The sequence below is a fragment of the Neovison vison genome, chromosome 4, assembly GCF_020171115.1.
Source record: "Neovison vison isolate M4711 chromosome 4, ASM_NN_V1, whole genome shotgun sequence".
In the NCBI taxonomy this organism is placed as follows: Eukaryota; Metazoa; Chordata; class Mammalia; order Carnivora; family Mustelidae; genus Neogale; species Neogale vison.
In genome coordinates, this window is record NC_058094.1 from 931,131 (window position 1) to 945,103 (window position 13,973).

At 65.7% G+C, this 13,973-nt stretch overlaps 1 protein-coding gene across 7 annotated transcripts; it reads left to right on the forward strand.

Moving 5' to 3' along the window:
• The first annotated feature begins 1,116 nt into the window (after positions 1-1,116).
• On the forward strand, positions 1,117-13,479 carry PUF60 (poly(U) binding splicing factor 60). Of its 7 annotated transcripts, none has more exons than XM_044244810.1 (12): positions 1,117-1,222; positions 5,545-5,628; positions 7,848-7,943; positions 8,059-8,148; positions 9,084-9,134; positions 11,309-11,470; positions 11,553-11,645; positions 11,813-12,026; positions 12,107-12,297; positions 12,446-12,581; positions 12,717-12,952; positions 13,055-13,479. In XM_044244810.1, exons 1-12 carry the CDS (start codon positions 1,199-1,201, stop codon positions 13,352-13,354), a joined length of 1,677 nt encoding a protein of 558 aa, XP_044100745.1. In that variant the 5' UTR covers positions 1,117-1,198; the 3' UTR covers positions 13,355-13,479. The 7 variants fall into 7 exon arrangements, with proteins under 7 accessions (XP_044100745.1, XP_044100746.1, XP_044100741.1 ...); XM_044244804.1 differs by having other exon boundaries at positions 1,131-1,222; positions 5,548-5,628; XM_044244808.1 differs by lacking the exon at positions 1,117-1,222 and adding an exon at positions 1,787-1,949.
• Positions 13,480-13,973: the final 494 nt, after the last annotated feature.

A 13,973-nucleotide genomic window follows, 5' to 3' on the forward strand; every position in this document is an offset into this window, starting at 1 on the left:
GCGGCGCACGCGGGGGCTCGGCTTGGGGCTAGGGTGGAGGTGGGGACAGGGCAGGAACCTCGTTAAGTCCCTCGCTTTGGGAACGGGACCCCGCTTGGGCAGCCCCCACCGCCGGCGGGGAGAGCCGAGTGGAGTCCCCTCCTCGCTCTCCAGTTCCACCCACACGTCCAGCGGGCTAGAGGTTGCCCGCCTTCCTCCGGCGGCGCGACACCCCACTTCTGTGCTCCTGGGATTCTGCCTTTATGCGGCTCTCCTGCTCTCTTTTCGGAAGGGACGGACGCGAAGAAGGTGGTCCGCCGCGTTCTCCAGCGGCGTCCGCAGCTCACGTCGCACCCTCCCGGGGCGGGGAAGCGACCCGCCTCACGGGGAAGACCCTTCGCCGCCTCTGGACGGAACATCTCACCGCCTGAGGCCGCGGATGTGGCCTCCTCGAGCAGGGCCCTGGGGCCGGGGGTGACCTGCGGCCGCCTCCGCGCAGCCCCACGCCACGGCGGGGGCCCGGCGCCCGGAAACACGGCGGGGCCTCGGGGGACGCTGAAGCGGGGCCCGAGCGCGTCTCTCGGACGCGGCCCCGCCGAGCGCAGGCGGCGCGTCCCGACTCCGGCGGGCACGACGCGAAGCAGCGGGCACACGGCGACTCTGCCGCGCTCTCCACGCGCTCTCTGCGGCCGGCGGGGTCCGCACTCGCTCCGCCTGCCTCCTGCGCGCGGCCGGGGACGCGGGACGCCCGCGCCGCACCGAAGCTCTTCTGCGAAGGACGCCAGGAAACGCGGCAGGCGGAGGGGCAGGAGGGGCCGCGAGGGGCCCGCTGAGACGAACCGAGGCGGGACCGGCCTCCGCCGGCGGCGGGGAAGCCCGGGAGGAGCGCGCCCACGCACCGCGCCCACGCACCGCGCCGGGGACGGCTGCGCGCGCCGCGGCCCCCGCCCGGCCCAGAGCCGCCCCGGCCCCGCCCCCGGCCCGCCCCGGCCCCGCCCCCGGCCCGCCCCGTTTCGTCCGCTCTGTTACGGGGTCTTAACAGGCCTCCCTCACACCGGAAGCTGATTCCTCCCCCAGCCCCTCCCCCTCCGAAGGCGAAAGAGCCTTTTATCGCGAGACTTCCGATCTCCTTCGGGCTCTTTCGCCGGCGCCCAGATCGCGCGAGACCGCAGAAGAAGCAGGAGCGTGTGGCGCGCGCGGCGGCCGCGACGGACGCAAGATGGCGACGGCGACCATAGCTCTCGTAAGTGAGCCGCCCGTTACCGCGGGCCGCCGCTCGGCTGGCGGCGGGCAGTCGTTGGCCCGGCCAGGGCGTCGAAGGCCCCTCGGAGACGCGGCCGTCGGTCCCGGGCCTTCGCGGCTCTTGGTCGCGCGGGGCGGGGGCGGGGCGGGCGTGAGGCGGGGGCCGGCCCGCGGCCTCAGCTTCCGGCTCGCGGGCTGCGGCTTCCGGCGGCCGGCGGCGGGGGGCCGTGCGGCGCGCGGGGCGCGGCCCCCTCCGGGAGCCGCGGGTCTGGCCGGGGCGAGCGGCCTCGGGGCGGCGCCAGGCGGCCGGCGCAGCGTTCTGCCAGCTCGGGCGCCCGTGGCCCGGACAGGACGGCGGGGCTCCTGGGAGGGATGGCGTCTCCTCCCGGCCGAGCGCAGGGGCCGCCGGGCGTGCGGGGCCTGTCGGCAGGAAGCGGGGCCCGCGGATGCTCTGCGGGGAGGGCTGGCCGGCTAGCAGGGGCTCCGCCCGGACCGAGGAGGGGGGAACGTGCTGAGCACACGTTCCTCGAGCCGTTACTCTCTCGGGCGGGCACGGGTGTCGGGCCACCGTGGGGAGCCGCAGGCAACCCCTGCCCTGTTGGCGGGTCTGGCGGACACGGAGACCACGGACTGCGAGCCCGAGGGACCTGTGCTCGGGGTGCTGTGCGCACCCACGGGGGGCCCCTCCCTGCTCCGCTCAGTGCTCACCTGCTTCTTAGTGACATCGAGTGAGTCGCTTAGACGGAGAGCCCTGGTGCCGCGCTTCCACGGTGACGTCTCCCTTGACCCTTTCGTGTCCCTTCTCCTCTCAAATGAGTGTCCTCCTGGACCCTTCACGGCGTCACTTCATCCCCGTTACCTGCCACCGACCTGTACCCAGAGGGACATGATGGGGCCTGTGAAGGCAGCGTTGGCAGGTGGCTGCAGGTTGGAAGGATAGGGAAGACGTTTGGGGTCAGGGAGTCTTCTTAGGCTAGAGCTAGGCCTTGGCCAGGCCCTGAGCTGGGGGCTTGCACACAGGGAGGGAGGCTGGACCCGTGTCCCCGGTGGAGATCGGACCCCCAGGGAAGAGAGGCCCCCGGTTAGGGGAGCCCAGGGTGGGATTCGCAGACCCGACCGTCCTCTTTCTGCCACGTCTTCCCGTTGAAGCCCAGGAGCACGTGACTTGGGCGAGAGGGAAGTTAGAGAAGAGATGGGGTGGAGGACTCGGCGGTGTCCCACGTAGCGGCCAGACTCGGCCGGGGAAGGAGGAGGCGGCTTGAAGACAGGGCCCCACGCTCCTGGGAAGGTGTGGAATGTGGAGGAGGAAGAGGAGCCACCGAGGGTGGGTGGCGGGTGTCCCCTGAGCGCGCTCAGCCTCGGTGGCTTCCGGAGGCTCTGACTGGCAGCAGCTGCACGGCTGCAGACGAGGGGAGAGCGGTCTCTGCTCCGCTGTGGCACAGTGCCCGACGGGCATCCCGGTAGAGGTGGGCGTGGGCACAGAGTCTGAACCCTGTAAGCTGAGGTTTGCAGTAGGGCTGTGTTGCCCGTGAGTTCTCTCCAGAGGTTAACCCGTGCACGTGTCCGTGGGCGTGGGAGGCTGTAAAGATCCGGAATCCAGCGCATATCAGATTCCGGGCGTGGGTTCCTGGCTGTGGCATGATAGGCTCCTCTTCTTACCTGTTCAGCGGGCAGATTTCCAGACCGTCTGTCTTCTTGTCGCCTTAGTTGGGTGTGGTGAGAACCTGTTGAGTCTTGGGGTCCGGGGCTGCTGAACAACGCCGGTTTCTGCCCTTAGACGGGTTTGGGCTCTTCTGGGAGGGTAGAGTGGCACTGAACTGGGTTGTTCGTGATCTGCTGGGGAAGGACACAGGAGCATGCAGAAGTGCTCTTGTCGCTCGTGCCTTCCACCCGGTGGCTGCAGAAACAGGCCACAGCCCCTTCCTATCAGGGACATAGTCTTCTGGGGACACACAGTGTGTCTCTGACTTACCAGTCCATTCTTCCCTACCTGTGACAGCTGCGCTCACTCCTGCTTGGGGCCATTACCCTTGGGTTCCATCTGGCAGGGGCCTCAGACCCTCTGCCTTCCCTGTGGGCACTGTCTCTCTCTCCTCCTCCTGAACACCCTGGCGTGCACACTGTCTCTCGGCCTCCGCGGCTGCCTGGGCCCCAAGTGCCTCCTCAGTCCCTTTCTTTGCATCTTGTGCTTGATGTTCCTGCTCACGACCCACGGAAGTCCTCTCTCGTGGGTACCTCTTGGCATCTGTCTCGTCTTGTTTTTGCTGCATGCAAAGTGCCCAGCACAGAGCCTGGCCGTCTGGTAGCGAGCAGGGCCCCCCGGGCAGAGGACTGAGCGGATGGGGAGCGCCCTGCAGCGGCTCCGCTCTGTGGATCGGACTCCGGGCGTCCCGTGCTGCTGGTCCCGGAGACGGACGGCCTGCGGCGCAGGGAGTGACTCTTCGTGCCAGCCCCCGGGCACAAGGCCTGAGGAGCCAGAAACCTGCGAGTGTTAAGGAATTACTGAACTTTTCTGGTTTTCTGATGGAAATAACCCTCTTTGGTCTGGTGAGCAGTGGCAGGGCTGGAGTCTGGGGCCCAGACTCAAGCGGCTGTGCTGCCTCCCAGAGGGGACTTCTCACCCTCCAGGCACGGACTGCTGCCTGGTGCTGGGGAGCCTTGTGGGCACAGAGCCTCCTGTTTTCATTGCCGGAGGGTGACCGCGTGTGACCAGCTGTGATAATAAATGCCAGTTTTCTGCGGCTCTCCCAGTGTGTACTGAGAACGGAAGCTGAGGCTCTGTGGGACGAGGGACTTGGTTTGTTTGGAGGCAATGGGATGTCCTGTGTAGCACCTGCTCCTGGACTGATGTTTCCTTAGAAGCCTCCCCTGAGCTGTGGCCTGCCTCAGCAGCGCCCCGCTTCCTGTGCCGGCTGGTCGTTCATGTGGGAGAGCAGGAAGCTGTTGAGGAGTGCACCCTCAGCTTGGCTGTGTTCGTGGGTCAAGAGACGGGATTGCTCCCCCAGACTGAAGTGGGCCTTGCTGTGGGCCTTGACAGGGCAGCCTCCTCTCCACATGTGCTCCTGGGGTGCCAGAGGACTCGAGGCAAGCTGGACACTGGTCCTGTCCCCAGCTGCCGTATGCCCACTTGGGGGGGACCCACGTTAGAAGGGCCCGGTCCTCGGCTCTCTCCGACGCAGCTGAGCTCAGAGCAGCTTCAGCCGAGGCTCTGCTTGGGCGTCCGCCGCGGCGTCTGTGCCGCTGTCCATGGCTCTAGCACACGCAGGCTTGCGTGGCTGTCTGCTGCGGGTCCCAAAGCCTCAGACACGCTCTGGCCAAGTCTGCCTCTGACTTTGTGTACGGGGCTGTGGGGGTGGGCATGGCTGTCCCTGTGTTCCTAGAGAGCTGTAGGTCTCAGAAGATGGGAGCGGGTACGTGTGTCTGCTCTTAGTTCCGGCCGCGCAGCCTCTGAGAAGGTGGAGTAGGTCTCAGGGCCCTGTACCAAGTCTCCCTTCCCCGTGACGTGGCCCACCTCCCGCCCTTGGCCTGTCTTTGCTCCTGCCATTCTGCTGAGTTGAGCTGGGAGCTCTTCCTTCCGTTAGGCCGGTGCTGCATGGCCGTGCCTCCACGGCCCCTCTGGGTGTGGGATGTGGCCAGGCTCTCAGCTGCCAGCCCTGGACAGTTGGTCCGCTGCGGGAGGGGGGCTTGTGCACACAGAGCCCCTGCCTGGCCCTGTCATGCAGAGCGCAGCCCTCCTCAGAAGGGTCTTCACGAGGGGCTTGGGGTGTGGGCTGGACCAGAGTCTGTGGAAGGCCTTGGGACCGATGCTGAGCGGGGGAGGGGGCGTGCTGCTGCTAGAGAGGTGCCCCTGTCTGCCTGGGGGGGGGGGGGAGATGGCCAGCTGTGTGCCTTGTCGTCCCATCTGGCCTGTCCCAGCCTGCTGGCCAGAGAGGAACTGATCTTTTAGGCCCTCAGCTCTGTGGCCGGGGGCAGCTTCAGGTGCAGGGAGGTTGCCTTTCCTTGATGTGGTGCAGGAGCTCTCTTATTCTCTGTCCTGTCCTTTCCTGATGACTCCCTGCCAACTCCGGGCTACTCTCGATTCTGCCAGGCCTGGCTAGCTTTGTGCCAGGCCCTGGGCAGCTGCAGGTGTCCTGGCAGAATGAGTGGGGTGAGTGGGCTACTGTGGGGCGTTCAGGAGCCAAGCCAGAGCTGGGCTCTTCCTGTGCGCCAGCTGGATTCTCTTTCTCATCCATGGGCACTTAGCCTTTAGCTAGGGAAGGGGAGAGAGGGCCGGGGCGGGTGGTCTTATGACTGTCCATTACAGCATCTCCTTCCTGCCTGCAGCAGGTCAATGGCCAGCAAGGAGGGGGGTCCGAGCCGGCGGCGGCGGCAGTGGTGGCAGCGGGAGACAAATGGAAACCTCCACAGGTACTGACCTCAGCATCCTTGCCCTCAGGCCCGCCTGCCCGCCCGCCCGCCCGCCCGCCCGCCTGCCTGCGTGTCCCTGGGCCCAGAGAGATGGGGGTGGGGTGGGAGGAGCCCTAGGGATTCTTCTCTGCCATCTGGGTAGAGGTGCCTGTCTCCTCCCTCACCGCCCAGCCTCCTGCCTGGCTGCAGCCTCTCCCCATAGCATCCACCCTGCTTCTGTGGTGGCTCGCAGCCTCCTGTGCCTTCAGACTTGGGGCAGGTGGTGACGATGGTCAGGTGGGGGCTTAGCCAGAGCCGGTGGCAGTTGCTAGCCATCATGCCGTTCCAGAGGGCAGCCGTGCTGTTGCAGGTTGTAACGGATAGTAACAACCAGAAACACAGATTTCCATTTCAAATCTGAATTTGAATAAAACAACAAAGCAGAATACCGTGCAAGTGAACGCACGAGGTCTGTGTCGGGCTTGGGCCAGGCTTCAGAGTGGGCGTGGGCAGATCTGGTCCCACTGGGGTTGTTCTGCCCTTGGGAGCCTGTCCTATAGGAGGTGGAGCCAGGCCTTGTTGCTGGGTAATAAGGTTCTTTGTGCTTCTCCATGGCAGCGCCTGCCTCCAGTGGATTGTAGTGGGGGCTCAGCGAGGTGGCCTGGGGGCCTGTTGGAGCTGGGCCCTCTTGTGGGCCACCCCCTCCGGCACACTGAGGGGAGGGCTGGCCAGGGTATGCTGCCTGGATCCTGAGAAATTAGGGGGGCTGAAGCAGATGGGCAAAAGGGCCAGGACGTCCCTCTAGCCAGTCCTCCCCTGTCCTGGTTGATGGGAGAAGGGCCTTTTGTTTATCAAGACAAAGAAGAGATTGAAAAGTTTCTAAGGGGCTGGAAGGGGGTTGGCATTGATTACCATGGTGACAGCCTGCTCCAGAGTCACAGCCCCTGGCTCTCAGGGCCTCTGTCCCACTAAGAAGAAGCGGGCTTGGGGCCAGCTGGGAGGGCAGAGAGGACAGGCTTTAGGGGCCAGACTGGGGGCCTCCAGGCCCCTCCCGCCCTTTGACCCTGTGCTGGAAACCCAATACTTGGGCTGGTCAGGATGGTGGTTCTTGGGGTTTGGGTCAGCTGGCCCCTTCCTGCCTCCTTTGAAACTCTGTCCTTGCTCCTCATGTGTGCGCTGGGGATCTGCCTTCTCCGCTGTCCCTCCTCAGGCTGTGTGCTGTTCGCAGCAGAGCACCCCCTCTGGAGGGGCTGGCGGGGGTCTGTCCTGAGCTGGTGGGCAGGCTGGTGTGACCAGACCCCGGGTGCACACACTCTGGCTCAGTAGCTGGGCTTTGCTTTTTCCTTGCACGGCTCTGTTCTCTCCCCTGCGGACAGCTTAGAGACGGATTTTGGCAGAAGGAATGTAAACTTAATCCTGGTTGCATTGGGTCTGGCTGCGGCGGGCTGTGCCTGCTGTACCCCCTCCCCCAGAATATCTCCTGGTGTCCATGCTCGCCTGGCTGGGGGTGCTGACAGCCCCACTTCCCTCCGTGGCTGGTCTGCTCCTGGCTTCTCTTCCCAGGGGCTAAGCACAGCCCAGGGAGGAGTTTGGTGGAGATGGCTGTTGTGGCCGGGGAGAGCAGCTCCAGGTTCTCAACATTGCGGGGGGGAATGGGGCGCTGCATGGAGGTGTGCTGGGAGGGAGACCCTTTCCCTTACTTGCTCCTTGAGTGGTCCCTAGAACTCTGCCCAAGCAGTCCGCGAGCCTAGCTGGGGCTAAGGGAAGGTGTGGGGGGCGGGGATGCCACGTGGTCCAGGAATGAGGAGTCCCTGCACATCCAGGGGACCATGACCCCTTTGCCTTGTAAAGGATGGCTGGGGCCAGCTCTCTCGCATGGCTCGGGGCTGAAGCTCTGCGCTCGGTTTTGCGACGAAAACTGGGCCCTCCGCTTGCTGCCCGTCTTCATGACTCCTGAGGAGGCCTGTGGCCAGGGCCCTGCCGCTGCTCTGGCTTGTCCCAAGGCCTTGTCCCGAGGCCCCCAAGGTACCTGCCTATCTCAGTGGCATGGGTCTTGGGGGAGACAGGCACAGGGACAGGCACGGGGAGATCGTAGAAGGGCAGAGCTGCCTGTCGCTGGGGAATGGGCCAGGCCTGGAGGCCTTATGCGGCTCTGCGGGGGGCGGGTGGGGTGGGGTCCTGGCCCCGTGTGGGGGAGCTCTCGAGCTTGTTCTTAATGACTTCCTGCTGCCCACCTGCAGGGGACGGACTCCATCAAGATGGAGAACGGGCAGAGCACAGCCGCGAAGCTGGGACTGCCTCCTCTGACGCCCGAGCAGCAAGAGGCCCTCCAGAAGGTGAGAGCGCACCTCCTGGGGAGTCGCGGGCAGGGCTCGGAGGGCGGCGGGCGGAGGAAGGCGCACCCCCCTGCAGGCCGGGCCCCCCAGTGCCCCTCACCACCTCCTCCCGCAGGCCAAGAAGTACGCCATGGAGCAGAGCATCAAGAGCGTGCTGGTGAAGCAGACCATCGCGCACCAACAGCAGCAGCTCACCAACCTGCAGGTGAGCCCCCGCCGCTCCGGCTCTGCTGGCTCTGCTGGAGGCCGCCCCCCACCCCCGCCTGGGCCGGGGAGCCTCCGCCGCCCCTCCCCACCACCTCCGCCTCCTCTTCCTTCTCTTCCTCCTGTGCCTGTGGCCATCCCCACAAGCTGGTGTGGTTCTGTTTCTCAAGGACTCGTTCTTGGGGCGCCCAGGCTCCTCCGTGGGCCACGAGTGGCCCAGCCTTACCCCTCTGCTGAGTGCCCATGGTCCCCTCCCTGCCCTGGCGCTGTAGCTGTGCCCCGCCCCCTGAGTTGGCTCCTTCTCTTGGACTTGAAATTGTTGCCTCAGGTTGCCTGTGCACCCAGGTGGCGGTGCCGCATGTAGGGGCGTTCCTTCCCATCCCCTTGGCCTCGGATGACAGTGGTCAGGCCCCGACCCCTGCAGTGAGTCCAGACCACCTGAGTTGGGGTCCAGGACAGAGAGGACAGGCTGGGGGCGCCTCCAGCAGCCTCCTGCTCTAGCCCAGTGGCCACAAGCAGCCATGGCTGTGGGGAAGAGGCCAGGGCGAGGCTGACAGGTGCCTGGGCCTCGAGCCCCCTGCCCCCTGCCCGGCCCTGAGGAAACGCCCTGGCTCTTCACTGTGCTCCATCTGCACCCTCCTCTTCCTCCTCCTCCTCCACCACCTCCTCCTCCGCCGCCGCCTCCTCCCTTCCCTCCCTCCTCCCCCTCCCTTCCTTCTGCCCTGCCGGCCAGGCTGTGGGGCGGGGCACCTGGGGCTCTGAGGCCCCCCTGGGCAGGTGCCGGTGGCTGGCCAGTTGGCTGGCAGTTTGGGAAGGCAGGCGGACCTCCCTGGCAGGGCGGGGACTCCGGGCCTTGCCGCTGTCTGCGTGAGGTGTGACAAGAGCGGGAGACTGCTCGGCTCCAACAGACTGAACTCTGTCTTTACTGTCTTTCAGATGGCAGCAGTGACAATGGGCTTTGGAGATCCTCTCTCACCTTTGCAATCGGTCAATAGAAATGCTCACTTCTTCCGGGGCTCATGTCCTTAGTCAGGGCTAGAGGGGGGCAGTGCAGCCCACGTGCTGGGGACCTTGCTCCCCTAGCCGGCCCTGCCCGCCAGCTCGGGACGAGCGCAGCAGAGCGCCAGGCGTGGCGGGGCCAGTGGTGTGGGCGGGCACCCAGCCGGGACCGCCCCTGGGGAGGCCTCCATCTGCTCTGAGGTCCTGCCTTAAAACTAACCGGCCAGGTAACTGCGGAGGGCAGCAGGCCAGGAGGGTAGCTGCCCACGCCAGGCCCAGCTGCATCCGTGTCGCCCGCACGCACAAGGTGCCTTGCCTGGGCCGCCAGCTTTGCTGGTCTCCAGGCTGCCTGGGCTCCGGGGTTGAGAAGGGGTCAGGCCCCCGAGGGGAGAAGAGTCCTAATTCCCGGCCCCATCAGACCCTGGAGGGAGGATGGTTGGATGGGGTGGGGGGCGGGGGATTGCCGAGCAACAGGAGAGGGAAGGACAAGGACGTGGTCCTCTGGGCCTGGCTGTCCGCAGGGGGTAGGGGCCGTGCAGCCAGGGAGCAGCCAGGGGCTGGGCTGAGCCCAGAGCGGGCCCGGGAGGAGGCAGAGGCAGTGCCTGAGGCCTTGGCTGCCATGGGTGGAGGAGTCTGGGAAGGAGATGCTCCTCCATCTCCCAGAGGCCAGCTGAGGAGGAGGCCAGGCCCTGCTCTGGGAAGTCTGAGGGGAAACATGGCTCTTCCTGGCTCATCCCTGGTGTGTGCTGCTCTCACAGGAGGTGCGGCCAGACAGACCCAGTGTCTTCTCTGGGCAGCGTCTGTCGGGGGCGGGGGGTGTCAGGGAGAGGGCTCTCGGCCCACCTGTCGGGAAGCCCACACTGAAGAGGAGATCTTGCTCCCTCTTGGGGAGTTGTGACCCAAGAGGCATGGGGCTTCCTGTCGGGCTGCCTGGTGCAAGAGGGGACATAGTTCCACTTTTGGGGTCCTCGGTCTCAGCAGGGGCCTGAGGCGTACTTTTTGGGAGCCCAGTTTGAGGAGGGCAGTCCCATTTGGGGGGGGATTCCTAGTTTGGGGGATATGCGGACCTTACTTTTAGGCTCCTCCTGGAGGGAGGGGGAGGCCTGGTCTATATACTAGGCCAGGTGGTACCTAAAGAGGGAAACTGGCCTCCGGTTATGGGGGCCTTGTGAGGGCGAGGGGAGCCCCTGTTTATGGAGAAGTTAGAGCCAGGGCCCCATCTTCTTTGCCTCTCCTGGGTCTGTGGTCTTCCCCAGGGCTCAGCTCCTCCTGGTGGCCCACTGCGTGTGGCTGTGGGACACCCCCACCCCCACCCCGCCTCGCACATCGTGCAGAGGGGCCCGGGTGGGAAGCCCATCCCTGAGGGCGTGGAAAGGTCCCTCGGCCCCGACTGGCCCTAGCGCAGAGGCAGTGTCTGCCCAAGCAGAGCTCTGGGCCTGCTGGGCCTGTTATCTCCCTACTCCAGGGAGCCCCAGGGCTTCTCTTTTGGCAGCTCTGCCACCTTCTGATGTTCCTGGGGGCCTGGCCTTGGGGTTGCCGGCGTGAGCTCCAGCCAGCCCTTTTTGGTCGGGTGCTCGGCACACTGAGGGGCTTACAGAGCGCCCAGCCCCCGCCTGAGCAGCTGCTCTTTGTTCTCTCTCCAGTGAGCCCCCCATCTGGGCTCCTGACCTCCTCCCCTGGGCTCTCTTCTGGGCAGTAGCTGCCCTGTCTTGTGCCCCCTCTCTTGCCTCCACGCTAGTGGGTCCCTCCAGCCTGGATGGCTTCCCCTTCCCTCTTCTGTCGGAGCACTCGCCCAGGACCCTGGGAGGATCTTCCAGCCCCGCGTGGGGTACCTGGCCCCCAGACTGGAAGGTGGGCATGGTGGGAGGGCGTGTGGCCCTGCCTCCTGGCCCCCGTCAGCTTTGCTGTCAGTCTGCCCAGGACCTGGGTGGGCTGGGGTGCGTCCGTGTCCTGCCTTTGGGCCTGACCTTCCTTCCGGGGGGTAGGGTGCTGTTGACCCCTGCCACCCTGACCGCAGGAGCTGGGCCTGCACTGTGCTGCCGCGTGGGGAGCCCTCCCCCCGGCGGAGCTGGGTAGGTGGGCCAGGAGGGGAGTGGGCTGCCCAGCCTCTTGCCACCCCCTCACAAGCCGGGGGCTCTCTCTCCCCTTGTGTCCTGCTCCAGATGGCAGCTCAGCGGCAGCGGGCACTGGCCATCATGTGCCGGGTCTACGTGGGGTCCATCTACTATGAGCTTGGGGAGGACACCATCCGCCAGGCTTTTGCTCCCTTTGGACCCATCAAGAGCATTGACATGTCCTGGGACTCCGTCACCATGAAGCACAAGGTGGGCTTTAGTCTGCCCCTCCCCAGGCCCCACCCTCCCCACCTTGGGCTCTGTTGGCCTCACAGCTCGTTCCTGTACCCAGGGCTTTGCCTTTGTGGAGTACGAGGTCCCAGAAGCTGCTCAGCTCGCCTTGGAGCAGATGAACTCGGTGATGCTAGGAGGCAGGAACATCAAGGTGAGGGCCAGGGAGGTGGGCCTCAGGGCTGGCACGTGTGTTCTCTGTTCTCAGTCAGCCAGGCGACGCCGAGCAGCCTCTCCAGAAGCCTGGAGAGTCTGGTGACTAAAGTCTGACGTGGCCAGGCCTGTGCTGACTGGGGGCTCTGTGCCCTGCCTCTCTCCCAGGTGGGCAGACCCAGTAACATAGGCCAGGCCCAGCCCATCATAGACCAGCTGGCTGAGGAGGCTCGAGCTTTCAACCGCATCTATGTGGCGTCTGTGCACCAGGACCTTTCAGATGATGACATCAAGAGCGTCTTTGAGGCCTTTGGCAAGATCAAATCTTGCACGCTTGCCCGGGACCCTACGACTGGCAAGCACAAGGGTTATGGTTTCATTGGTGAGTTTGGAGAGAGGGCAGTGAGGGTGGGCCTCCCCCCGGCACCGTGGCTCCCCCTCACTGCTGCTCCTGCCCTGCAGAGTATGAGAAGGCCCAGTCGTCCCAGGATGCCGTGTCTTCCATGAACCTCTTTGATCTGGGAGGCCAGTACTTGCGAGTGGGCAAGGCTGTCACCCCCCCCATGCCCCTGCTCACACCTGCCAGCCCTGGAGGCCTCCCGCCTGCTGCGGCTGTGGCTGCAGCTGCCGCCACAGCCAAGATCACCGCTCAGGTGAGGGATGGCCCAGCCACATAGTTCATTTGTGGGTGACAGCCCCTCCTTCCCTCCCTCCCTCGTCCTTTGGGGGCTGGCTCTTGGTGTGGTCTTGAGCGGAGGCGGCCAGACTGGGGACTGAGTGTGGTCATCTTCCGGGCTGCAGGAAGCAGTGGCTGGAGCAGCGGTGCTGGGTACCCTGGCCACGCCTGGACTGGTTTCTCCCGCACTGACTCTGGCTCAGCCTCTGGGGGCTTTGCCCCAGGCAGTCATGGCTGCCCAGGCCCCAGGAGTCATCACAGGTGAGCCTGGATGGGTCATGCCTTCCCTCCTTCCCGTGTTAGTCCTCTGGGCATAACCCTGGACGGGTAGGACCTTACTCGCCGTGGCTGAGGGGCGGGGGGGCGTGACTGCTGGACCTGGTGGGTTTGCTGCAGGTGTGACCCCAGCCCGGCCTCCCATTCCGGTCACCATCCCCTCTGTGGGAGTGGTCAACCCCATCCTGGCCAGCCCTCCAACGCTGGGTCTCCTGGAGCCCAAGAAGGAGAAGGAAGAGGAGGAGCTGTTCCCCGAATCGGAGCGGCCGGAGATGCTGAGCGAGCAGGAGCACATGAGCATCTCGGGCAGCAGCGCCCGCCACATGGTGATGCAGAAGCTGCTGCGCAAGCAGGAGGTGGGCGGTGGGGGCCTGTGCAGGGTGGTGGCGGTGGGGGGTAGCTGGGGGTGGTGGTAGTCCAGCCTGCTGCAGCGCTCAGCTGTCCCCTCCCCTGCACAGTCCACAGTGATGGTTCTGCGCAACATGGTGGACCCCAAGGACATCGATGATGACCTGGAGGGGGAGGTGACCGAGGAGTGTGGCAAGTTCGGCGCTGTCAACCGCGTCATCATCTACCAGGAGAAGCAAGGCGAGGAGGAGGATGCGGAGATCATCGTCAAGATTTTTGTGGAGTTCTCCGTAGCCTCTGAGACTCACAAGGCCATTCAGGCCCTCAATGGGCGCTGGTTTGCCGGTCGCAAGGTGGTGGCTGAAGTGTATGACCAGGAGCGTTTTGATAACAGTGACCTTTCTGCGTGACCTTGGCCCTGTTGCCCGGACTTGCACTTGCTCCTTGTTTCCTCGGGGTTCTCTAGAGTGATGTGTTGGTGTCTCAGGCCCAGCCGCCCACGTGGGGATAAAGGTGCAGATGCCTTGGCCCTCGACCTCCCTGTGTGACAGTGGTCCTGTGCTTCTGGGCTCCCGGGGGCAAGCCTGGGGGAAGGAACAGACAGGGTCCTTGAGGGCCTGCGAACGCGCCCCTTCTCGGGACGGGTGCTGGGAAAAGGCCCGTGGGAGGAGCCGGGCGGGGGCGGGGGGCGGCTGGCCGGCCGCGGTGGGGTTCGTGGGGACCACACTGGGGTGGGGACCACCCTGGGGAGGGGACCGAGGCGCGGGGTGGGGGTTGACGTGCAGGAGGCCCGCGGGAGCGCGGGGCTTAGGCCGACTTCACGTCCCGGCGTGCTTTGCGGACGGGAGCGGGGCTTCCCGGCAGGCTGTGCGTGGGGCAGCTACGGGTTCTCGGAGGCGCCAGCAGCGCGGGGGTTTGTGGGGTTTGTAGTTCCCGGCGGCGAGGGCGGGCCTCGGCTTCCCGGCGGGCTGCGCGGCGGCCGGCGGTTGTCGGCGGGGCAGTCCGGCGGGCAGCGGCGGCTGTTCCGGC